This window comes from Triticum aestivum, chromosome 3A (genome assembly GCF_018294505.1).
Source record: "Triticum aestivum cultivar Chinese Spring chromosome 3A, IWGSC CS RefSeq v2.1, whole genome shotgun sequence".
Taxonomy (NCBI): domain Eukaryota; kingdom Viridiplantae; phylum Streptophyta; class Magnoliopsida; order Poales; family Poaceae; genus Triticum; species Triticum aestivum.
In genome coordinates, this window is record NC_057800.1 from 745,235,438 (window position 1) to 745,261,004 (window position 25,567).

General features: G+C 45.4%; 2 protein-coding genes and 1 pseudogene across 4 annotated transcripts; 2 read left to right on the plus strand and 1 right to left on the minus strand.

Annotated features, from left to right (window-relative positions):
• Positions 1 to 935: 935 nt before the first annotated feature.
• LOC123063695 (ankyrin repeat-containing protein NPR4) lies at positions 936 to 11,260 on the minus strand. 2 transcript variants are annotated; one of them, XM_044487593.1, is made up of 4 exons: positions 11,171 to 11,260; positions 3,070 to 3,704; positions 2,197 to 2,732; positions 936 to 1,535 (listed from the first exon to the last, which is right to left on the minus strand). In XM_044487593.1, the coding sequence occupies exons 2-4, from the start codon at positions 3,686 to 3,688 to the stop codon at positions 936 to 938; spliced, it is 1,755 nt and encodes a 584-aa protein (XP_044343528.1). In that variant the 5' UTR covers positions 3,689 to 3,704; positions 11,171 to 11,260. The 2 variants fall into 2 exon arrangements, with proteins under 2 accessions (XP_044343528.1, XP_044343526.1); XM_044487591.1 differs by lacking the exon at positions 11,171 to 11,260 and having other exon boundaries at positions 3,070 to 4,867.
• Positions 5,559 to 7,184, plus strand: LOC123063696 (uncharacterized). 2 transcript variants are annotated; one of them, XM_044487594.1, is made up of 4 exons: positions 5,559 to 5,869; positions 6,042 to 6,120; positions 6,234 to 6,319; positions 7,052 to 7,181. In XM_044487594.1, exons 1-4 carry the CDS (start codon positions 5,667 to 5,669, stop codon positions 7,077 to 7,079), a joined length of 396 nt encoding a protein of 131 aa, XP_044343529.1. In that variant the 5' UTR covers positions 5,559 to 5,666; the 3' UTR covers positions 7,080 to 7,181. The 2 variants fall into 2 exon arrangements, with proteins under 2 accessions (XP_044343529.1, XP_044343530.1); XM_044487595.1 differs by having other exon boundaries at positions 5,596 to 5,869; positions 7,120 to 7,184.
• Positions 11,261 to 22,652: 11,392 nt separating the features above from the next.
• LOC123057361 (uncharacterized) lies at positions 22,653 to 23,792 on the plus strand (annotated as a pseudogene).
• Positions 23,793 to 25,567: the final 1,775 nt, after the last annotated feature.

Here is a 25,567-nt window from a genome sequence, read left to right on the forward strand (position 1 = left end):
GCTCAGATTAAAAAAGGTCGCCCATCGTCGCTGACGTGTGGGCCCATGGTCTGCGGTCATCATTAATAAAGACGTAGGAGGTATTTGACCGGCCGCCATGTGGGGACGTGGCGGAACACCGATAGGACGCGTGGCGTGTTCATTTTGCGTCCCCGCCGAAGCATTTCATGCCTAAATTTGGGTAGGAAATGGGTCCGCACGAACGCGAAACAGACACGTTGGGCCAACACTTTTGTCCACGGCAACCCAAACGGACGGCGGCGGACGAAATGGGTCGCCGTGTTGGAGTTGCTCTTAGTATCCAGATGTCATCTCTGACCAGCCCAGCATGGGTTTTAGTGTTAAGCACTCATACACGGGTGGCGGGTAAGGAAGAAGAAGGTGGTAGATAGTGCTTGAGGTCGTTGTCTACCTCATACCAGCTCAGTTTACCATGTCCCTATTGTGTCCTCTTCCGCTCCTGTGGTGTTGGTTTCTCTGTCAATTAGGTGGTCGGTTCTTCAATGTTGTTTGTCGTTCAGTCTATTGGGTCGGTTTCTCTGACCTGTGAGTCATCCTTAGTTTCCCAATGGCTAAACCTTGCCGTTTTTCAAAGAAATGTTGGTGAGAAATACCGTTTTCTTGTCCCTGCGGATGGCTTGATGTGATGCTGCAATGCACCATGCCTATGGCAAAAAAGGCCATTGCCGCTGCAGATGCCATGAATCATCTCTATAGAGCTGGACTCAATGCATCAGATTTGAGTGGAACACAAGAAGAGTTTCTCCTAAGTTTGAAACAAATAGAAGAATTGTCTCCTAAGTTTGAAACAAATAGAAGAATTGTAGTAATATTTTGTGCCAATGAGTTAACAAAACAAGCAGCCTGTCAAACAATGTTGATTACATATTGCAAAGTATTATCAGAAAGCATAACCATAAGTTGAATTGTTGAGGTCACACCATGTCAAGGAGGTCTGAGTTGAAAGCTTTACCCAACCGTAATCTGAGCTTCCAAACTGGCCATTCGCCCAACAGTTTCGTGAGAATGGGTAACAAAGCTACCACAAGACAAATTGCAATAGCCAACCAATGGAGATGTGGAGCCAGCACCGTGTACAAACCAGTTGAAAAAGCCGTAGTTGTTGCCACGTATGCAAACCACATGAGCTTCTTAGTGGCGGATATGTAATAAATCAGGAACTCATAATCTCCCCACCTTGCTATGATGCATATGAAGGCGACAGCAAACGAGGAGCACATTGCTAAGACGTCAGAAATCAAGAATGCCTGAAATGCAAACTTCCTAGACATGATGGGAAGTCCCTCGCTTCCGGCGTCATTGCTGTATCCTCCAGGCAGGGTGAAGGCAGCGGCAAAGGTGACTGTCGTGATGAGGATCGCCACTAGCGAAGTGTTACTTGTGTATGTTTGAGTTAGTGACTTCGCTTCCTTCCTTGATTGCAAGGTCGCTTTGTGTTTGGTATGGGTGTGAAGATTATAAAGAGTGTTGGCATCTCGGGGATCAGCTCTCACCATAAGCATGCTCACTTCATTCTGCATATATTCAAAGAAGGCGCAGATGGAGATCATAGTGTAATAACAGAGCTTAGCAATTCTATTACATGGATCTATAGTATTGAGAAAAAGTGAACAAAATTAAATTTGAGCATATATTTAAACTGATAAGCAAAGTGGTCGACAATGTTGGAAATAGGGAGGTACAAATATGTTACTCCCTTTGTTCCATAATGTAGTACATATAGATTTTTTGAAAAGTCAAGCATCACAAACTTTGACCAAATTTATCAAGAAAAACATTTAAATCTAGAATGCTACTACTATATCATTAGATTCATTATAAAATGAACTTTCATACTTTATATATTTTATATATTTTGTATGTAGATATAAATAGTTATCTGTAAAACTTGGTCAAAGTTTTTAAAGTTGGACTTTTAATAAAATCTATACGCACTACATTATGGTAAATTAAAGAACGGAGGGAGTATATAAATTTATAAACAAAATTTCAATTTTTAATATAAAGTTTTCTATATCACTATTAGACTTAGAACGGAGCCAAATAGTGGACTAGAAAATCATTTGTATGTTGCGGCATTGATGGTTCTATGGTGAGTTGCTTTCAGAACAATACAGTAAAGTAGTTTCTTTTTTCTTATTTGTAATCGTGCGTGTGTATTGATAATATACATACCCAGTTTAAAGTCTTGGCATGATCAATGACGTGAGCTAATACCCAAGCTGGTGTAACACCTTTGTTATCAAGCACAGTTGTGTCTATATCATCGTGAGACAGCAAAGCAGCAACCATTTTAGGATTGCACTTCTCTACTGCCAAATGTAGAGCAGTTTTACCGTTGGAGTCTCGCATGTTAATGAGTTTCCGAAGTTGTGGGGTCCTCAAAATGAATTCTGTGAACTCCACTTGATCCTCGTATACAGCTACATGGAGGGATGTCCAACAGGCATCTTGTGTTGAACGGTAAGGAGTATCAGGACAGTGTTTAAGAAGCTCTTGAGCAACATCGAGGTGACCTTCATATGCAGCACAACTAAGGAAAGGATTACCATTACTTGGCACCTCATACCCTAAAGAGCAATCATGTTCCAGCAATACTCGTGCCATGTCAACCAGGCCACGGTATACAGCTGAACTTAGTGGAGTACACCCATTGTTATCGGCTTCTTTGGCCAGCCCAGGACGTGTTTCCATAATTCTCTTAGCCAAACCTGAAAACAAATCAGTACATGAACAACGGTTAATTAGCAAAGGGATGATGATAGTCCTTGTGAGGACTAGTAACGGTATATTAGAATAGTTCCAGAACATCAATGTATCGTGCGCTAGATAATACCGTATATTCAAATTCTTTTTCCCGGTTGTAAACTAATAGAGCAACAGAATACCAAGAGTAAACAATAATTCGGCATCTCGTTGTACTATAGAGATCAGCAGGCAACCATGCTACGAAACCACATGCACCCACACAGCGGTTGTAGGGCATCAATGGACAATTGCTACAGTCCCAAACTCGGGAAATGTATACATGCACACACTGGTTCTCACCTGCGTTTCCATTTTTCACGGCAGCCTGCAGAGTGTTCTGGCCCCATGGTCCCATATGAGCAGAATCAGGAATTTCAAGTAAATTCTCTGAAATATCAGTAAAATTCCTCATCGCTGCGATATACATGGGTGACTCGTTCATTCTATTCACATGTGTCGACAGAGCCGGCTCTGCTTCTATCAGCTCCAGCGCAAGCTTCCTGTGGCCACTCCGAATGGCATGGTGCAGTGCATTGCAGCCATCAATGTCTTTTTCCAAGATTGCCTTGCTCAATCGCCATTCACGGTACAATCGGAGTAGAACGGAAGCCAAGATGACAAATCCACTTTTCACCGCCGTGAGAAGTGGCGTCTCTCGATCCAAGTTTACTGTAGTGAGAAGAGACGCCTCCAGGGCCACCACATCCGTGCAAAATGCCTCATGGCCATGGATGGACGATATGTGAAGACAGGTGTTCCCAGCTGGAGTTGTGCTAAGAAGCATGCTTCGATCCTGCGATGCCATGGCCTTCATTGATGCGGAATCACCGGATGTGGCTGCTTCCAGGAGGCATTGGTCCATCCGTAGCTCTTCATGTCGTCCTTCCAGTGAACTAGTTGTTGATATATTATCTGCCATCTATATTCCGATTTAACTGCAGCAGGAGAAAAATGGGAACAAATACAATGATGGTAAATGATTAGCCGCTAGTTTTGATGAGGAAATCCGTAAACCATGCCAACATTAATTCTACTTGCAATAAGATTCCTTAAAATTATTCAAAATGGTAGCTACAGAAAACGGGGTAGTTATAGAAAATTTAAGAATAAATTAACTCGATGGAATAGTAAGTAACGCACTTGGCTACAAAGAAAAGTGAATGGGGTACTCCAATGGAGAAGAGAAATGGGGATATATATGTTTATAATATATAGTGAAAAACAACCAATGAACTACTAGCTTTATTGACTGTAAATGGAGGAAGAATAGCTTGCATTGGCGATGGGGAAGAAGAGAAGCCAACGCCCATGACAGGATGAGTAGCAGGCGGCCTCAGCAAATGGGTAGGGAGAGGGTGGAGGTGGCGGCAGTTCCATGCGAGGTCGTGACAAACTGTCAATGGCGTTTGTGGGGCTCAAGTCAAGGGGGGCGCAAGAAAATTCCATAAAAATCAAACTAACAACGGAAGAAGATTCCCTAAACAACAAACTAGCCAGCAACGGAAGAAACAAGCCAATTACAGTCAAAACGAAACAGAAAAAACATCCTTAGGCATGATTAATCTCGTCGATGTAGAAGTACACACCTCGCTCAGACAACCGCAGAGAGAACGAACGTAGTCGCACAATGAAGAGAACAGCTAGCAGGCACACTAGAGTTCCATGCGAGCCGATGGCAACAACTTAAGGAGTGGGAAGTCAACGTACCAATTCAGTTTGAGTTAATTTGTGCATGTATCATTTCATTAGGCATGTAATGGGGAACTTCTAATCAATATAAAACTTGACCTGACCTGTAATGAATATTAGTATTCTTAGATCGGTGTCGGAAGGATGAGCTACAAGATTAAGATGTTGCCTTTTGATCAGAAATATAGCCCATTTTGTTTGGCTAGTGTCTCCACAATCAGAATTGAAGGATGATGGGGTCGACTGCTAACTAGAGACGAAGAATATTAACTGATGCTATTAATTAGCTACGCCCGCCATTTCCAGATACATTTCCCTCTAGCACAATCTTGCCTAAACACATTACTGGGGCGAAAGCTAGCTGCATTTATAAAGTCTACGCAACCCTTTGGTATTACTAGCTTAATTTGTCTAGACATTCGTGCATATAGATCATTTGATATTGGCCCTCTGATGGCACCTTTAACGCCACGGCACGCCTTTGACAGCTATCGAGATCCACAACTGATCCAATAAAAAAACTTGGCCTGATCAGACTGTGTTTGGTTTTCAAAGAGAAGGGGCTTTGGAGAACGGCGATGGAGCGGACGAGCTCGCCTGCTCCCGCTACCTGTGCCAATCGAACAAGGACGCGTCGGGACGTGCATTGAATGCGAAAGTAGAGGCCAGGAGGAGGGTGCGTAGCGTGGAACAGGATTATACGATGAACCCACCGTTTGATATGACGATCCCGTCACGGAAGCAGCTCACATGTTCCGACGGTACAGGCTTATGAATAGGTGACGTTTCAAAGCTTTCTTAAAAATGAAAAAAAAATCTCTTAGCGCTCCCGCGACGCTCCCCGCGAGCACCATGGGAGAACCCTAGCGCCGCCACCCTCCGGGCGTCCTCCTTCCCTTCTTCCCCACGCCGCCGTCGGTGGGCGCGGGCGGCGGCAGGGATTCTCCTCCTCTCCCTTCTGGATTCATGGGCTGCGGGGGGAGGGGGGGCTTCTGTGGCGGGGGCGCGGGCGCGGTTTCGGCCTCTGGCGGCGGGGTTAGGCGGTGCGGCGCTGTTGCGGGGCGTCCCGGTCGGCTCCGGGGTATGGCAGCGGCGGCCGGCTGGGACTCTGCCTAGATCCGGTTCGTCTCGTCCCTGGGTGCCTCGGGTGCTACTCGAGGCTGAAGTGTTCGCGGCGCAGCTGAGGTGGCCTGCCGGCGGCGGCATGGATGGCTAGGGCGCATCGGGCTTCCTGGTCCAGGGAGCGGGCGTGGCTGTCGGGCGGAGGTGCGTTCGGTGGCGGTGTATCTGCAGTTCTGCACATCGGCTCCCTACGGCGCGGGCTGAGAGTGCCGTGGCCTGGTGACCCCGAGGTCGTCGGGCGGCAGCTGCAGACGGCAGCTCTTCTCACGGGCGTGGAGGCGGGGCTGAGGTTAGTGGGTGGTGGCTATGGTGTTGAACGGCGGTGACGGACTTGGCTAGGCGAGCCGAGGGGTTATGCAGAGAAGAAGACTGACACTGTTGTAGTTCCTGTAGTCGGAAACAACTTTGATTCACTTGGAGAAGCATATGATTATTTACAATCTGTATTCCTGGGAAATTAGGTTTGGAATTAGGTATGGAAAAAGGAGACTAAACGTTGAGAGAACAAAATGTATGCAGGAGATAGTCTGCGACTGCTCGGTTAGTATTACTTTCTATTCACCGTTGGCATAACAAAACTTTCTATTCAGACTTATGCTTGTGCCAAGAAAAAAAAATCTGACACATTGTTATTTGTTACAAACATTTTGCAGGGGGTCCCAAAAAGAAGTAATACACGGTCTTGCCGGTGTAGGTGCCCAGCGATGATATGGTTGCTCCGGTCAAAAGACAACAGCTGGTAACAATGACATCCCATAATCACTCTCTTACAGATAAGTCTGGCTAGAAACTATACTCGTAGACATACAGATATATATACACATGACCTTGTTAAGTAGCTCCGTGAAAATAATATTTGCTTCAGCAAGGTGTACAATATAATTTATACACTCGGATTGCCACCATAAAACGTTCTCTTGGATATAGCTTTTCGGTGCCACCAAAAATTGTTTCTATTGGTGTCGATGATCACTCGTAAAATGAAAAGAATTGGGTGGTGTGTTGAAATCGTGAGATAGCCATGTAGGACGAGGTGCTCTATTGTACTTGAATAAGGATCTGGAGTATTAGTCGTGTTCTTGCCTGAAGGACTTACTTTTAGACTAGACTATTTACAGATCGAGACTGACATTCACATGTGAATTACTTAATTCCATATGTTACAACTTAATACCGTACTTAGTACAGTACTATTACTGACTTTGGTTTATTGAGTGACCTTGCATCAGTACCATATTTAGCATCTATAGAACACTTGTGTAGTTTCTTGGTTTTAAACATTTAATCAGCTTCCATCCACTTCAAATGTAGTTAATTGGCCTTAGTTTTATCAGCAGTCCATTACTCCCTCTGTTCCAAAATAGATGACTCAACTTTGTATTAACTTTAGTATAAAGTTGGGTCATCTATTTTGGAACGGAGGGAGTATTTGATAATTGATAGACTTAGAATTGAAGTAGCTTTTGTACAGCATGGCAGCTGCTGTCGAATATGAATGATGATTGATGAATGCTTGCTCCTTGTACTGCTTGCCGTTAGGTAGCATGGCATTGGGGGACGAGGATCAATCAAGCACTTGATAAAAGAGACACCAAACGGGGAGGTATTATCTATTTTGATCTCTTTCTCATTAATTTTCTATCTTAACTCTATATTTACATGGCATATTTTTATTTTATTTCATATATACTCGCCATATTTCTGCATGGCTGTTTCTGGAACATGTCGTATCCTGTGTCCCCGTATGCGTATCCCCGTCTTTCCGTCCCCGTGTCCATGCTTTTTAGCTTATTACTACCTATATTTGTGAAATGTCTTAATGTTGTTGTGCTATATTTACGAAATTTTATACATCAGATTGTGTGCTTAATACTGCTACACTTGCAAAATGTCCGATGAGCGGTTTCGGATATGATAAGTTTGAATGGGTACAATGCAGCTGGGACTAACCAAATAGTTAATCAATAGCAGGGATTACAAGGTTGCTAGGGAATCAACCTCCACAAAGATTGATTGACAAGACGGGATCAACCCAATCACTGGGTGGATTAGTTCCACTAGGGGATTGGCCGGTCCCCCTATAACCAAACAAGGCCTACGGTTGTCCTCCATCTGGTGGAACATCGTAACAAAGATGGACTTTGCCTTAAACGTGTAGCCAGTTTCAGAAATGGTGTTCATCGTGTACTTTGTTTTTCCTGTAGGGTGAGTGTAGTTTCTGTTTTTTTGGTTTGGACCTACATAAATTATGTTGTTCAATCATACGGGCGGGGGTTCTAACTTGTGGAGCCCATGTCATGAATTTGCAGGCAGCACTGGTCATGAAAGCTAACACGCCATCGGAGCAGCATGCGAGTGAGGTGTACACTAGGGCCCATGTTCGAGAAGTTTGGCCAGATACTGTAGGAAGCAGGGCAGTACAGGGTCGAACCTGTTGAGCAAGGCATGAAGTACCTAGTGCGGCGGCACAGTCCGGAGAGGCATGACAAACGGTGCAAGGTGGTGTATGAGGTCACAGTTGATGGAGGGGGTGATCAGTTTCTATGCGAGTGCGGCAACTTCGAGCACACGAGAATGTTGTGCAGTCATTCACTGAAGGCACATAAAATTTGTTCAAATGCTTCATGCCTATAGCGAGAGTGTTTAATGGACCAACATGTGACATATCGATTAATGATGCTACTCAGGCGCAAGTCATGGATTTTATGGGAGTCACGGAGACACACCAGACAGAGGTGACATGCTGAAGAAACCGAGGAGGTAGCTGAAATGCACCCACTGTGCCGTAGGTGGTCACCGGCGAAACATGTGCAGAAACCCAAGTATGGTGCTTCATGCCGTGCCTCCTGCTGAAACCCCAATCCGGCTGGAGGTGACAGTTGTGTAGTTAGCTTTGTTTCTAGTTTTGCGTTTAATTTGTACAATTTGATTTTGTCTTGTGAGCTAGTAGGATAGTAGGATTTTCCTAAACCTGTGTGCATTTAACGTAACCCTGTGTCACCAGCAAAATAAGCTACAAGTATTGTGAAAAATTATGATTGTTAACGAGGCATGTTCCTATATTTTCTCAGATCACTTCCTATTGTTGCTGCATTAGCCGCTGCACATATTGCAAGCCTGCCGTCACAAGGTGCTGTGCGAACATCTCCAGAATGGTACTGTGCTAGCCGCTGTTGCGTGTTTTCTTTTTACAAAGATTGTATTACAAAGAACATAGACAATGAATCCGTTGCCTCAGACGTAATGTCAATCAGCAAACAGCTTATAAAATGAGTGACAAGTACCTTAGCCACAACTGTTGACACGGCTAGCAAGCAGCACTCCTGGAACGAGGCATGTGTGTACGGCTGCCGTTACGGTGTGTACGTCCCACGGCAAATAAAATGAGTGATCATGGTGTGCCGACGCACACAAATCGGCCGTTACGTACCGGGCGTCGTCACCGCGTCCAGAAAACGGCCGTCAGCTACGTACGCGGGTCCAGCCAACCCATATACGGCCCAAGAAAAAAGATTTTAAGAGAAGACAGCCGACAATACCTGACACAACCCATATCCCCAGGGGAACGAGCGCCTAGCGATTCCGAGACCATGCGAGCTCGTCCGCTCTTGCGAATTTTCGAGGGGCTTTGGCCCTTTTCATCTACCAAAAAACTGACCTGCTTCATACTAGTAAAGAAAACCCAACATGGATCGAGGAGCTGCCAGTACATCGATCCACAAAAATTAGTACACGCCCCAGCCTGTCCACTTCTGCATGCAGAGTTGAGACAAAATTTGGGCGCCCACTGAACTAATGACAAAAGATTAATTACTCAATCATTTAGTAATTATAAGATGATTTATGTAGTACTCACTCTGTAAACTAATATAAGACATTTTAGATCACTATCTTAGTACTACTACTACCTTCGTCCTGGTTTATTAGTCCCCATTGTATTTTGTGTCAAATTTTGACCATGATTTTAACTAACAAAATGTTCATGCACGTCACCAAAAATTATATCATTGAAAACTATGGTCAAATACGAATCCAAAGATATAATTTTTATTGACATGCACTAACATTTTGTCAGTTAAATATTGGTCAAAATTCAACACAAATTACAAAGGGACCAATAAACCAGGACAGAGGTAGTATTAGTTTACATATGGAGTAGTTGATTAGCACGTTGATAGCATCTTTAGTAAACAGTAAACTTGACCTGATCCAGAGTTCCAGACTCAGTGAAACGCGGTCATGGTCTAGTACTTAAAAAAACATACAAGAGTAATGTTCAAGTTTTGTGTACCCATTCAGTAAGCTACTGATACACATTACCGTTGTAGCACTCAATTTTTGGCAAGTAACAGTCGATTCACCATAATTAAGATGGAACCTTGAGTGTCACCGCACGCTGTTAAGATCCAGAATGAAAACCTTGATGACCTGCTGGATCAGACTGTCTTTCATTTTCAATGAGCTAGGATGGGAACATGGGCTTTGGCCCTTAATGTCCTAGTATATGTATGATTCATTATAAAAACTCATCCCTCAAAGATCAATTTTGCAACTAGCTAGTTGGGTTTAGCTAGATCCAATCAATTAATGAACAGCAACCCTTCGAATAAAGAAACCAGGTGCAGATAATGACATGTTGAGTAGCTGAATGGTAACATGCAGTAACATGTTCAAACCAACTATTTTGGGTTTCCTTTTCCTTTTTTGAGATGCCATTTTGGATTGGCTGTTGTATATACTCTACTTGACCTCGGTCGAATGAGTCTGTTTAACTCAATAGGCGCCTACATGGTCATTGCAAAACAGATAAACTACTATAGCACTTTAGAATGTCAAACGTGGAATATGAAGGAGTCGCCTTCCGCATGGACAGAGGAAAACAGAATACAGGATTCAAGTTTGAACTATCAATAATACAATTACTTTGATGGAAAAACTAGATGATAAACTTTCACCTTGTACTGCAGAGTTTGGCTGCGGCAGTGGGGGGCGCTACATATATAGCCAGCGGATGTGGATCGGTGGGCAAGGAGCCGGTGGGTACCCGAGCAAGAACAGCCGATGTGGTAGATGTGAGTATCGGCAGCATGAAGGTGGATCTGGTGTCTTCTTTTCTGAAGTTGGGTGAGCATTTTGCATGTTTGGATTGCGGTTTTTGTGATTTTCTTAATGTGATTTATGTGTTCTTGCATTTGATGCATGAAGTTGTGATGTTTTTCATGCATTTGTCTTGGAGTTGGGTCCATTGCCAGCAACGTTCAAGGTGTGAAGCCGAATTGCTGTCCAAAATACTTCTCTTCTAAGTTCTAACCATGTTCTCTAAAAGACTAAATCAAACAAGGCAATGCAGTTACATATATAAAGCAAGCAAACAAAGTTAAGTTTTATCATTCCATTTCCGCTACCTGTGCATTTCATTTTGTTGTTGTTTCCATTGTGATTTTTGAATCTAAACATCTAAGTTAGACTAGACCACTGTGTCTCACATGAGACGCAAGAAAATGTCGTAAAATCAAACTCGCAATGGAAGAAACAAGGTAGCTACAACAAGAAAAATGGGCATAAATATGGTGAAATAGCAGGTACTCACCTCACACAATAGCAGAGAGACGTAGTGGCAAAGATGAAGAGATCCAGCAGCCCGCTCACTAATGTTCTATGGAGAAGGCGAGCAGAGAGATCCAGCAGCCCGCTCACAAATATGGAGCGCTGGGAGTCATCAAGTTGATTAGCCATGTGATGGAGCATTAAACTAATGACCCCTTGCATTGGCCTCCGCACTTGATTCAGTAATGTCCTTGACCAGCTGCTCAGGATTCAAGTCCTTGTTTTTGTATTGTACTCCCTTCGTCGGGAAATACTTGTCGTAGAAATAGATACAAATAAATGTATCTAGAACTAAAATACATCTAGATATATCCATTCCTCGGACAAGTATTTCCGGACGAGGGAGTATTTCGCTTTTTGGTACTATTATATATGGGATCCCATGGATCTACTTCTAATAGTGATACGATACATAACTCTGGCTCAATTGATCTACCAGTTCGTCCTCAACAACTCGATTACAGAGAGGAATTATGTAGCAGCAAGAATTGGGGATTGAGGAATAGAGCCTGGGATGGGGAGGGAGATACACGCCCAACGGCGGCCGAAAGGTTCGGTGATCCAGCGATACCCTAGCACTCCACTCACTCACTACATATACGGTCTTCACTTGCTCCAGGCTGGGCCGATGTAGCGGCTGTTGGGCCTTCTCTCCCGTTTGGGCTGGGCTGGAGTTGAGTTAACGCCTGTCTTTGAGCCCACCCTAGTAGTTCCCGTGACAAATAGTTCCTTGGCATCAGAAATAGACCCGTTTGTGGCCAAATCTACCGTGCTTACATTACCAAGATTACCAGAAACATTATTATGCAATATAAAAACCACTAACAATTTATAAAATTACTCCCTCCGTTCCTAAATACTTGTCTTTCTAGGCATTTCAACAAGTGACTACATACAGAGCAAAATGAGTGAATCTATACTCTAAAATATGTCTACATACATTCGTATGTAGTAGTCATTTGAAATGTCCAAAAAGACAAATATTTAGGAACGGAGGGAGTACAACATATTATAGATCACCCACAATTGGCATAGCAGGGACCAAATCCAAGCTACCGTCAGCTGCAATGCTCGTCGAAGATTTATTAGATGCTTCACTTCACTGTACAGATTAATATGAACAACTAGGGTCAGGTTGAGGGAACAGAAGCTACGGATGGATGAGGAGTTGGAGATGGAACTCTCAGTGTCTACCAAGTACACGGCCGACTGCTTATTTGTTCTTGTCCAGTTTGCCGAACTCAGAATCTGCTCGAAGGAGCAAGGAAACCAGGGATCCGATCAATTCTATCTATCGGCGGACGGAAATTGACTCCCGTGTCGCTCGGGAGGAGCGACCCGGGAGATCCAATCGGCGCCGCCAGGCCCCCCTCCCCACCGGAGCACCCGCGCCGCCGTCGCCGCTGGTGCTTGCCGCGGTGGCGGCGGGCCTGCCTCCTTGGACGCGGTGCTCCCTCCCAGCGGCCATGTCCTCTCTGCTAGGTGGCTTGTTCCTCGAGGTGTGACGAACGGCATACTGTTGGTTCTTGGATGCAGTCGGCTGGTAGCTGCATGGAGATGTCAAGGGAGCTCAGCGGCAGTATGCTCAAGGACGAGTGGCCTCCGGTTGACGCCTGCAGCGGGTCTCGTTATAGGCGCACGTACGTGGGCTGTCTCCGGCATCGAGCTCCAGATTGAAAACACCATCTCCAAGCCGCCGCCAGTACCGATCTCCCTGGCGCCTCTCTCGGCAAGGGCTGGCCGAGGGAGCTATGGATCATCCTCCACACCAACCTCGAGTCAAGCGGCATGGGAGATGTTCCAAAATCTCGAGCAGTGGTGGTGGAGGCAAGGGGTGGCTGGATTTTCTCATCGATCAGGCCGACGCAGCCGGTGGTGATGACATTGCTGTGGATGATGTGTCTGTGGCTCTGTGCACAATGAAATAGCAGGATGAACCCCTGCAGACAGTACAAGCAGAACTCTCTATAACTGGTATCAAAAAGGAATATGCACAAAAGAGTTTGCTCTTGAGGAAGCACACTAGGCAGGGTCATACTTTGCTACATCATATGTCATGAACTGCTCTGCAGTAGGCATTAGACATTCCTTTCGGTTAGTGGTCAGGTTATTTGTAGTTTAAAACTCCTTGAAGTTAGCCAAATTTGTGAACCAAATCAGCAAAACAAAGTGTAGGTCCAACATCTTTAGAGCAGAAAACTAAATCATGAGTACGTTACCAATATTATTGGGCGAATAGCTCCCATGCGACGTCGTTGATGTGAACTGTCTCTCATGCGACGTTGTTGGCTGTAATAGCTCTCATGCGACATCTGCGTTGGAAAAAATAGCTCCCATGCGACACACCATTTACGCGGCTAGTTGGCTGTTAGTTAGGCTGAGGTTTGGTTAGGACACTGGTGCTTATGTGCTCTGACTGGTAGGGTCCACCTATGGCCACGTAGACAAGAGTCAACCGTCCACGACTCGACCTGGGACTGTGTGACCGTGCTCGACTCGCCCGTGCTGGACTGAGCGAGCGGCGCCGCCGTAAGCATCTTCTCCGGCAACGGTTTCTTCTCCGCGGTGGTGGAGCGCATTTCTCGGCAGCGGCAGAGCTATTGCGAGGTGAGCCCGAAACCCTAGTCCCACTCCCCAGAATTTTGGGGGATCTGTGGCCTCATGTTGCCCTCTGTTTCTTGGCGATTTAGAATCGGGCTCCATTGGATCCGGGGGTTGTTTCTTCTCCGCGGCCCGGTGGTGGAGCACCTATCTCTGCATCGGCTATTGCGAGTGAGTATTTTCCAAACACTACTCCCATTCCACTGAATTTTGGATAAATCTGTGGCCTCATGCTGCCCCTGTTTCTTGGCGTTTTAGAATCTCGATTGGATAGGAGATGGAGCGAGGGCTGGATGAGATGGAGCGAGGAGACAGTGCTTCAAATCGGTAATGCCACCCTCTTTTCTTGGCGATTTTGAACTGAACTCGATTTGGTAGTGACTGCCGCCGCTGCCTGCCATTGACAAAACATGGGAGGTTCAAGTTCTGCCACCACATTCGCAATTATAGTGGAATTTTTTCCCTGTAAAGCCAAGCTCAGTGATGGCAGTGTCCAAGACATTGATAGAGATACCACCGTGAGGTTGGATGTCGAATTTGCAGATGTTGATCCCCAGGAATTGGAGAGCATGAAGGAGAAGGCCGTGGGCAATTTGGTGGAGAGAATTGGGGAGAGTATTGTTTGGGGTCCAGAACAAGAGGTATGTCTGCTACGTTTCGATAACTATAATGGTTAATATGTGAGAATTGAAGATGGAGAATCCATGGTTGCTGAAATTGATCAGCAAGAAGGGTGGGCAAGCAAACAAGTAACATTTTATGCAGAGCTAATTGATCTGCAAACTCATTCCAGAGTTGGTTATGTGCAATCAAAGAGGGCTGCACAGATGGAAGATGATGAGTGGGTTTCACAAAAGAAGATGTTGGCATTGTTGACTGAACCGACTGTAGTAACTGAAGATACAGGGATTGATGCAGATGGAGAGGAGGGAACCCATGGTGCTAGGAAGATTGTTGTTGACTGGAATGTAGTAGAGTTGAATGAAAAAACAGATTTGGTCATTACACCAATATCTGACATTGATATGGCCGAAATGTTTGGCATTCAAGTTGATGACAAAGATAAGGAGAAGGATGACAGTTCTTTGCCTGCTGAAGGTAACACAGGCCCTAGAAATGCAAATGAGGATGAAGAACAGCTGATGAGAGAGGCTGCAGATGATGTGGATGATGCAGATGATAATGAGCTGGTTTGTTTGTATGACAAAGAGAACCCAGTTATTGAGGTGGGAAAGTTGTGGCCAAGCATGAAGGAGTTTAGGATGTCTTTCAGGACCTATGCAGTGAAAAAAGAGTTTGATGCCAAGACTATGTGGACTGATCGAAAGAAATTTTATGCTCGGTGCAAAGGTTATGATGGTGGTGGCAATCCTTGCAAATGGTACTTGTCTGCCAGACTACAACCTGATGGAAGTACGGTAAGGGTAAATCAAATACCACACCAGCATACATGTATGACCACTTCACAGAGAGTTTCAAAGATGACATCACAGCTTTGGGTTACAGAGAAGATTACTCCTATTTTAGCCAAGACTCCAAACACTACTGCAAAGAGGCTTAAAGTTGACTTGGAGAAGCTGTACCCCATCCAGCTGCAATATACCACAGTGTGGAAAGCAAAACAAAGGGCCATGAAATCATTGTATGGTGACTGGGCAAATACATTTAGGATGTTGTATAGTTTTAAAGCAGAGGTGGAGAAGAGGTCACCTGGGAGTGTGGTGGAGATAGATACAGAGGTAACAGAGGATGGCAAGGTTTTATTCAGCAAGTTTTTTATGTGTTTGAAGCCTTGTATAGATGGATTCAAAGCAGGTTGTCGTCCATATTTGAGCATAGACTCATCTTTTTTGACTGGAAAGTGGAATGGTCAGTTGGCTGCATGCAATGCTCTAGATGGACACAACTGGATGTTCCCAATTGCAATAGGAATGTTTCAATCAGAGACAGACGCATCATGGATATGGTTCATGATGCAACTGAAAAGATGCATAGGGCCAGTTTCTCCTTTGGCCATCCACACAGATGCATGTAAAGGGTTGGAAAATGCAGTAAAAAATGTTTTCCCCCATGCTGAGCAGAGGGAGTGCTTTGGACATATGTGGATGAATCTGATAAAAAAATTCAAAGGAGATGAATTTGGGCGCATGTGGCCAGCAGCAAGATCCTACACCAGACAGACACATTCCTATCACCTTGGTAAGATATTGGCATCATGTAGTGATAATGAATTTGCTTCATGGTTGAACACCCACCATTCTCTGTTGTGGTATAGATCAGATTTTAATACTGCCATAAAATGTGATCATATCAATAACAACTTGGCAGAAAGTTTTAACAACAAAGTGAAGGATTTGAAAGACTTGCCTGTGCATGACATGGTGGACCAAATAAGGATCATGATGATGCGTTTGTGGGAGTTGAGAGGAAAAATTGCTAATATTTTGGAAGGGGACAAGCTTCCAGCAGTGGTACAACAGGTGGTCAACAGGAGTAGAAATCTTTCACATCTATCTGTTGAGAAATCTTCCTTGTGGGGTGCTGAAGTTAGAGATACAAAGAGTGGCAAGAGGCATGTGGTAAATACTGAGTTGCATGAGTGCACTTGCCAAGAGTGGCAACACACTGGAAAACCATGTGAGCATGCCATACTTTTTTTGGCATCTAAACCCAGGTTAAATATGCACCCATATTTGCATGAGTATTATTCAGTACAAAAATTCAAAGCTGCATATGCAAGTCCAACTGACTGACCAATCTCAGTGGCCTGAGGTGGAAATAGAATTTACCTTGTGTCCCCCTGTCACTAGAAGAAAGGCTGGGAGGCCTAAACAGAGCAGATTCAAAGCTTGGTTTGAGAAAGGTGGTTGTAGTAAGAAGGGGAAAAAGGAAAAGGAAAAGAATGATAAGCCCAAAAGGGCTCAAAAAGGTAACAAAAATAGGTGCAAGTTGTGTGAGGTACTTGGGCACAGAATTGGTTCATCCAAGTGCATCTACACTCCTCAGAGGCCAAAGTATGTTCATGTTACTGTTTTTGCAAGTTTTTGATTTTGCTACTTGTTCTAGTATCTAACCAAGTCAAATGCTTTATTTTTTAGGAGGAAGCGTGCAGAAAAAGCCCCACCTCTTGTTGTTGAACAATGCTGGCCAGTGAAAAAAGCAAGACTCAATGGCTATAGAAGGAAGAGCACTAAGCAGATAATGTTTGGTGACAAAGATATGGAGCTAACTGAAACTGTTACTGCTGAACATGAGCTAAGTGTTTCTGTTTTGGACGATGTGATGCATACTGAATCTGTTTTGCAGACGCTAGGGCAATCTGAAACTGTTGCTGATGAAGCAACTATTGTGCTTCCATGCGAATCTGCTTTGACAACTATGTTGCCATGTTTGGAGGTTGTGCTACCAAGTGTTGAGTTGCAAACTGAAGTAGTTGAACAATTTGTGCCATCTACTCAATCTGCAGAAGTACAAACTGAAGAAGTGCAAACTGAAGAAGTGGGACATGGTCAGGTGAAAAAGTTGAGGGGGCCTAGTGGAGTTTGCAAGGGGCCAAAAAGCAAGAGCATCAGCATCAACAAACTATGCGCCATGGAACCAAACGGTGGAAAAAAGCAGAAGAAATCGAATGGTAGAAAGAAGCAAAAGAAATAGAGTCGAAATCATTCAAATTTGATGTGAAAACTTAAGTTTGTTGTCACTTGATGTGAAAACTTATGTTCTTTCATGTGAAAACTTATGTGCTATGATGTTGATTTGACTTGAAATAAAATTCAAATTTGAACCGACATTCAAATTTGAACCGACATTCAAATTTGAACCTATCTCCAATATTTTTTGAGTTCATTTGTTTGTTCTGTGATGTTGCATCGTTTTATGTACTACTATGCACTATAGTTCATAAATCCAACCCTTTTTGTGAAGTCCAACTCATAGTCACTGAAAATGTTGTACAAACAGGCTCCAAAGTAAGGGAAAACGGCCCCATTTCTAAGCAAGTTTTTTTTCAATCTTCTCAAAATCACCCAAAAAAGATTTTCTTAGCTTATATTATACCTATATAGGATCAATACGAAGTCTCACCTTTTTTTGAATAAGTATTCATATTATTTAATTTATTTATGAAAAAACACCCTTTAATACAAAGTTAGCAATAAAACAAGTTTAAAAATTTTAAATGCAAAAATAACTTCAGATCCTCCTTAGTCACTCTAAAATGAAGCTAAGGTGATGTTTTTTGATTTTTTTGCATTTTCAAAACCTCAAACCCTCTTCTCACTCCTTTGAACTCTATGCAACCTCAGTCAAGATAGTCCAATTTGTGAAGGTTTTTTCATGCAAAGATCATTAGATCAAGTTTATCATTTTATATCATAACTATGTAACATAAAAAGGCTATATGCGCAGGTTTTTCATTTTTTAGATTTTTTTTGAATTAGTTATACACATTTGAATGTTCGGTCAAACCTTTCAAAACCCCGTTGACTGCCTCAAAACCCCATGTAACCCTAGCGCCAAACATCCACCGTCGATCTAACCCTAACGCCAAACTGCGGCCGTCGGATAGGACTTCTAGAAGGATTCCGCGGGGGCGATCCGTGGGCTCCAATCTGATTGGCCATCGTTTTTTCTCTCTGACGAACAGATAACGTTGAGCGGGGGAGCATCTAAGTGACCGTTGGGCCGAGCGGATCGGGCCCGGCAAAGCCTGGCGTGCGTGCGCACGGCCGTCGAGAGGGGGGATGGGCTGCATGCGAGAGGGTCAATGACATGTGGGCCATCCTTGTCCCATGCATGCCATGCAACGTCGCAGCCTAGCTATTCTTTGCTCGTGAACGCCTAGCCATTTGCATGAGGGCTTGCATGCACGCATCGACGCAGAGTACGGCAAGGGCGCAGCGTATAGGTACGTCGCATCTAAGCTATTTTAACAAATACATGTTTGAACGAGATGGACGCATCGGTGGTGCAACTCCTTTTTCAGTGTCACGCGCGGATGAACGGGCCTGTTTCCCACGCGGCGTCACCGCCGATGCAAGTGCCCGTGCCTCTTTGGATGCTCTGGCCGCCGTTTTTTGAATTAATGCCCGCAATTACTTATGCCAGTGCGAACGGAGAAGAGAAAAAGATCGAGAAGGGGCACCGTGTACACATTGACCACGGTTGCAACGCGGCTATAAAAGGGCACCATTTCCTCATCCTCTCACACTCATCTCTCAAGCCTCCTCCCTTCTTCTTTTCAAGCCAAATCCATCACTCGAGCCACCATGCAGTTCAACGGCCCTACCTACCGTCGCCCTCGCACCGTGCCGGAGAGGCAGTACCTGGCCGGAGTCATCGTCGAGAACAGCCTGAGGGTGTGGGCCATCTCTAGGTGGAGGGGCCCTAGAGAGTTGGCTCGCTTCTTCCTCGAAGCCGGCTACCGCCACCTCCCTCTGGGAACTCCGCCCATGTTCCACCTCCACGAGCAGTACGATGGCAATGCCGGCCCCAACGGCTTCGTCATCGGCCTCTACGTCACCTTCACCAACCCCTACGACGCTCACCACCTCCTCGGGGAGGTGTTCTGGTGTGGATGCGAGTTTATCACGTTCATGACCTACAACATCTTCACCAACTTCCACCACATCTTCCCTCACCCCAACGGCATGCACACCCTCCCCTACCAGATGCCGGAGGACGACGAGTGAGGGGCCCAAGGAGGAGGGGCCAAGGAGTGGCAAGGAGGAGGGGCCAAGGAGTTGTTCAAGGGGCGAGTCTTCTATCTATCTAGTTTGGGGCTCTAGTTTGTGTTTGTGTTGGTTCGGGCGTGTGTGCCCGTGTCTTTTATATATCTAGTTTTAATTATTTTACTTTCATGTTTTATGAACTATATGTAGTGGGGGGATGCCCCTCTATATGTTTTATCTATCTATGCTACTAGGGTACCCGATGCCCCTCTATCTGTCTATATGTTTTTTCGGTCCTAAAGTTTCTCCATTGCATTTTATTTATGTGGCCATGTGTACTAAAAACAATTGATCTGGTATCTAAAATGTACGTTACCAAGAAATTGACAATAAAGATTATGTACTGTACTACATAATCATACAGTTGGTATACAATGCATTTGAAGACAATGGGCAAGAAAAATGCTAATTATCTGGTGCTGATGACATGTGTAAGTGTTGTCTGATGTTTAAATCATGCTTGCTATGTCATTTTTTGCTGCCAAACATGGCATTAGTGAGAAAGGTCATTTGGGCACTGGATGTATTAAAGTATACACCATATATAAAAATGTCTAGCCAAAAGATTTGGGTGTACACCCATGACCAAGTATGGATCCGCCCCTGGTTGTAAGGGGATGCCCCTCTATGTTGTAAGGAGATGCTACTAGGGGCACACTAGATGTCTTCTTTTTTTGAGAGGGGCACAACCTTTTTCGGTTGAAACACACGAGTAAAAACTTTGAAAACACCATAGTACAAGTAAAAAAATATATTAAGAAATGGTGCTTGGTTGAAATAAACTAGAACCAAACAATTGCAACTTTTTTGGTTCACAAAGACTGCTCAAATAATTATCTCAAATAGCTTATGCATAAAAATATCTCAAATAATTATCAGATGAGTTATCTCAAAAAAGGTGACTGCAGGAAACTTAAAATTTGTGAAATGATCTAAAGCCGAAAAGATATATCGATGTCAATGACCGTGTGCACTTTTTTGCACTCCTTTTATCAATGGGCCTGGATATGTTCTATTCGGCCCTGCCTAACTTCTATATGGGCCTGGCCTTTTCGGGCAACTGTGGACGAACCTTTTTTTCCTTTTCTCCCTCTACCACTGAAACTAAAACTGATGACGAACTAAAGAACTAAAAAACGGGGCCGAAACAGAGTGGAGAGGACATGCTGAATTCGTATAACGCAACACTTTTATTCAAATATACATATCATTAGGATTACAAATGATGCCCAATCTATTCACTTACGACTAATTATCATCACATAAACAAATGCGAGAGCAATTACACAAACATAAAAAAGTCCGGCCATCAGCCCCATCAAATTCCCTGCTTCTGCAATTCGATGAGTTTCTTCATCTGCTTGTTTAGCTTCTTTAGCTCTGCCGTCACTATTGCATCCCCCACAGTAGCCCCAATGGAATGGGCAGATCCAGGGGCCCCAGATCCAGAAGCGCCCGATCCAAACTTGCCCAACTTCTCCGCCTCCAACGGTAAATCGAGCTCCCCTGATGCACCCTCCAGTTGAATCCGCTCTATGTACTCATCTAGCCACTCAAAATGGGTGCATTGCTTCAATTTCTGAAATTGGAAAGATGAACCCTAAATCCCAAATCCGATGAAAAATGGGGAAAATTGTGATATGAAATTGGGATACAAAAACCAAAATTGGCATATTGAGAAGTAAAATCTCACCTTTTCCTGCTCTGGTTTGCTCTCACATTTCACGAATTCCCGCCCAAGGTTGCCATTCTTGTCGGTCGTTGTGACTAGCCGCTTCAGGGGTGCGATACGTGGGCATGCAGGGCACCTTGTCATGGGCACTGCGCCATAGCGCGGCCATGAGCGGCGGGAGGCTGAAGCGGACCTCGACATTGCTAGGTCGCGGCCCGGAATGGCGTTGCTGCGCGTCGTCGCCGGAGAAGAAGAACAACACCGGTCGGGGAGGGGGGTGGGGGGGCGAGGATGGGCTCGGGTGCTGCACGGCTCGGGCCACGGCTCGGTGTCCTCTTGTACCAATGCTGGCCTGGATAAGTTAGTGGGTCCCACGCAGTGGGTCCCGCTCACCTGACCAATGCTGAGTTGGATAAGTTAGTGGGTCTCACGCTGTGGGTCCCACGCTGTGGGTCCCGCTCACCTGATTCAAGTTTTAAACATGTGTCTTTGGATTAGGCAGCAGTGTCACATGGGAGCTATTTTTTCCAACGCAGATGTCGCATGAGAGCTATTACAACCAACAACGTCGCATGAGAGACAATACACACCAACGACGTTGCATCGGAGCTATTCGCCCAAGATTATTGGGAAGGTTAGGCCACACAAAACATTACAATTCAAGTTCCCATGATATTATAGCTCGTAAAACCTGCTGCCAGCCTCCCATCATACAGACATAACAGTTCATCTCGACACTCAGTTAATTAAAACAAATTGGTGGAAATTTAGGTAAAATACTCGATACATACAGAGAACATTATTTCAGCAACATTAACAGAGTTACTCTTGGGGGGGAAACAGTGCCAAATTCTAATTGGCATTTGGGGGAAAATGGACATGATACAGTTCTGCAAGGGAAAATGGAATACCTTTGATGGCAACCGATTGGAAACTTGCTTTCAAGTTCTAACGAACTTGACTTGAATAGATCGTTAATGTAGTTCAAATCGTTCACCAATTCTTCAGCGTGTTTCAGTAATAGAATACGTTGAATTACTGTTATAGAGAAAATGAGAACTTTGATGATTATACATTTTCAAACAGTATAAATATTAGAGAGCTTAGGTGAGAAACTTGTGACTCACAGTTGTATTCATCTTTATTGACCTTTATGCGAAACAAATACTCGTTGTCAGGACTTTGCATGGCAACTTTATTGAAGACAAATTTAATCCCTGAAAAGAAAGAAAAGAAGAAATGTCACAAATTATGTCCTGAAGCTCTCTTAAAGGAACATGTACTGAAACCTCCATTACCTTCCCCTTCAACAACTCGAAAACCAAGAAAATTGGTGTACCACATAATAGCTTCGTCTGGGTTCCTCTTCCCCATCGTGTCAATATTAGCTTCTGTCCTTTGGGGGACGCCTAGTGCTGCTCAATGCCGTACTGGACGCTCTCCCCACGTATGCCATGTCTGTGATGGAGGTCCCGCCCTCCGTCCTGCGAGCGATCGATGCCCTGCGCCGTTCCTTCCTCTGGACCGCGACGGACAAAGCCTCTGGGGCCCAGTGTCTCGTCGCCTGGGACCGCGTCGTCCGTCCCAAGGAGGAGGGGGGGCTGGGGGTTCGCGCCCTTCCGATCCAGAACCGGTGCCTTCTGCTGAAGCTCCTTCACCGCCTTCACTCGCGCCAGGATGCGCTGTGGGCTCGCTGGGTCTGGGGTGAGCTGGGAAGATCGCTGCTAACCTCCGCAGCGGCGGTGATGCTCCCCAGACCGCACTGGGCCTCCCTTGCCAAGCTTATGCCTGTGTACTGGGCGGTCACCGCGGTCACCCTCGGCGACGGGCGCACTACGGCATTCTGGCTGGACTCCTGGTTGCCCGGTGGCGCCCTTTCCGTCCAGATGAGCTCCCTCTTCTCTCACACCACCGCGCCGGCGGCTTCGGTTGCTCACGTCCTTCAGCATGGCCTTGCTGGGGTCCTCGTCCCCCGCCTGAACCATGTGGGAGCCAGGGAGTGCGCGGTGCTCCTACCAATCATCCAGGCGCTGGCCCTCACCTCGGAGCCGGATGCTCGGACCCTTCGCCCAGGCTGTGACAAGGGTTCTGCGCTATCCTCCGCTGGCCTCTACCAACTCTGCCACTTTGGTGGGGTGCTTGCCCCGTACGCCGATTTTGTCTGGAAGAACTACGCCCCAAGTCGCGTCCGCTTCTTCGCCTGGCTCCTGGTCCAAGCCCGGATCCAGACAAGGGGCGTCCTCCTCCGGAAGCACATTGTGGAGGCGGCGGGGGCTGGCTGCCCCATCTGCTCGGCGCCCCTGAAGTCGGCATACCATCTCATCCTCGACTGCCCTTTTGCTAGGTGCTTTTGGTCTGTGGTGGGAGTCGCCCCCACGGTCTCATCCGTTGAGCTGCTGCACACTTTGTCCCCACCTGCCTCGGTACCGGTGCGAACGGGCTCGACCTTCCTCCTTCTCTGCTGCTGGCAACTTTAGAAGCATCGCAACGCGGTGGTCTTCCAGGGGTTGCCCCCGTCACTCCCTCGGCTGCTGCAACTGTGTAGGGAGGACGCCGTGCTTTGGCGGGTGCGTCTGCCTGTTGCCTATAAAGCAGGCAGCTGACGCGTGGCTGGGCTGTCTAGCCAGCCCTTGAGATGCCTGAGGCTTGTTGCCTTGCCTCCTCCCCCTCTTTCTCTCCCCCCATGAAACGTTCTTGTACATGCTGGTGACCTGGGCGTTTTGGCCCCATATATGGAAATTCAGGTGGGGAAATCCCCCCCCCCCCCCCGCGTTGAAAATTCAAAAGAAAAATATTAGCTTCAAGGGCTTCGATAGCTGCGATCAAAAAAGGTGTACCAAGGCATGCAGATTTCAGGTTGTATTAATTGGAGCTAGGATGTCAAAAGAACCCCTCAGCCTGGACAGTTTGGATTCGAGATCTGACTCGCCGGTGAGCTTACATTCGGATCTTTTCTTTAGTTTGGCTGCAGAGATAGCCACAAGAACTCAGGAGAGACCAGTATGAAATCAAACATCGATCAAATAGTGCACGCGGTGAACCTTTCATAACAAAAATAAGCAAATACTAGATTGCAATATACATTTTCCATTACTGCAAAACGCCAAGAGACTGAAGAAATGGTTGAAATACGTAGTGGACAGAGCCCCCACAAGACTTGCCTCGAGTCCCATTGAGCTTTTCTGTCAGCCCAAACTCGCCCTTTCTAGCACATTACAGTGTACGCTCCATATACCAGCGGACAACCGGCGATTTTCCCAGATGGAAGAAGAACGACGGGGAGGCGCCCACGCACGTGCCTACCTCGGTGCGCCGGCGACCGAGCGCGCGGGCCGAGAGGACGCGGCCGCGGGTCCTCCTCCTTCGCCTCCATACGTGGCGCCGATCGAGCTAACCTTTTTTTTTTTTAGCGAAAATGGGTTTTTTAGGGTAATGCGAAGTGTGACTGGACGGGAAGCGACGAGATGGGCCTTTTAACTTGAGGCTGACTGGATTCAAGCCCACGTTGTCTTGGCTAAGAGAAAATAAAGATTACGTGCAAACAAAATATGGGCATTTCCCTGCCAAACCCTATTCGGCGCACACCGTGCCGGTTAAGGAGAGCAAATACTCAGCGAGTATTCCTTGGCGAGCCCCCCAAGGGTCGCTTTCGATGGGCTGGGAGCACGCCACTTGGCACGCTCCCAGTTGTCGCCATGTGTCATGTGAGGGACGCTTAGTTCAGATTTTGTGTTTTTATTTTTCTGTACGCGTTTTTGCCTCTCTTTTTTTTTTTTGCTTTTCCGGTATTTCCCTGATTTTCCTTATGTTTTGGGAAAAACATAAGAGAAAATATGTTTTCTTTTGCCACGTCGTCTGGGCTCAGAGAAAATAAACATTGCATGCAAACAAAATATGCGCATTTGCCTTGGACCTCCTATTTGACGCGTTTTGCGTCAAATAGTGACCCGACGCATAGGGCGAGCAGAACCCGGCCGGCCCAATAGAGGCCGCTGAGTTTCGATCTCTGGATCTCCTGAACTAGTGCCAGCGTTGCTAGCCAACAGAGCTTATCGCACACTTTAACAAATTAACTAACGTGAGTTCTCTAGAACTAAAGATAACGGCAAATCCGAAACTTCCTAAATTTCGAACGTGCATACTTTTCAAAAAGAAAACTTTTAGAAACTTGAACATTTTTCAAATCTGTGAACCAAAATTAGAAAACTCAACTTCTTTTCATAAAAAGGGAAACTTATTTATTCAGTGAAAAGGTTTGAAATTTTGAACAAGATTTGAAAACATGAATAGGTTTTTAAAACAATAACATTTTTTTAAAAAGAGGAACATTTTTTCGAACTGATAAACAAATTTTGAAGATGCGAATATTTTTTAGAAT

Coding starts and splice junctions, on each gene's coding strand:
- LOC123063695 (XM_044487593.1), bottom strand. CDS start 3,688: ATGGCAGATAATATATCAACAACTAGTTCACTGGAAGGACGACATGAA. Junction 2,733..3,069: donor CGTGAAAAATGGAAACGCAG/GTGAGAACCAGT, acceptor ATTTGTTTTCAG/GTTTGGCTAAGAGAATTATG. Junction 1,536..2,196: donor ATGCCAAGACTTTAAACTGG/GTATGTATATTA, acceptor GAATATATGCAG/AATGAAGTGAGCATGCTTAT.
- LOC123063696 (XM_044487594.1), top strand. CDS start 5,667: ATGGCTAGGGCGCATCGGGCTTCCTGGTCCAGGGAGCGGGCGTGGCTG. Junction 6,121..6,233: donor AGATAGTCTGCGACTGCTCG/GTTAGTATTACT, acceptor AACATTTTGCAG/GGGGTCCCAAAAAGAAGTAA. Junction 6,320..7,051: donor CGGTCAAAAGACAACAGCTG/GTAACAATGACA, acceptor GCTTTTGTACAG/CATGGCAGCTGCTGTCGAAT.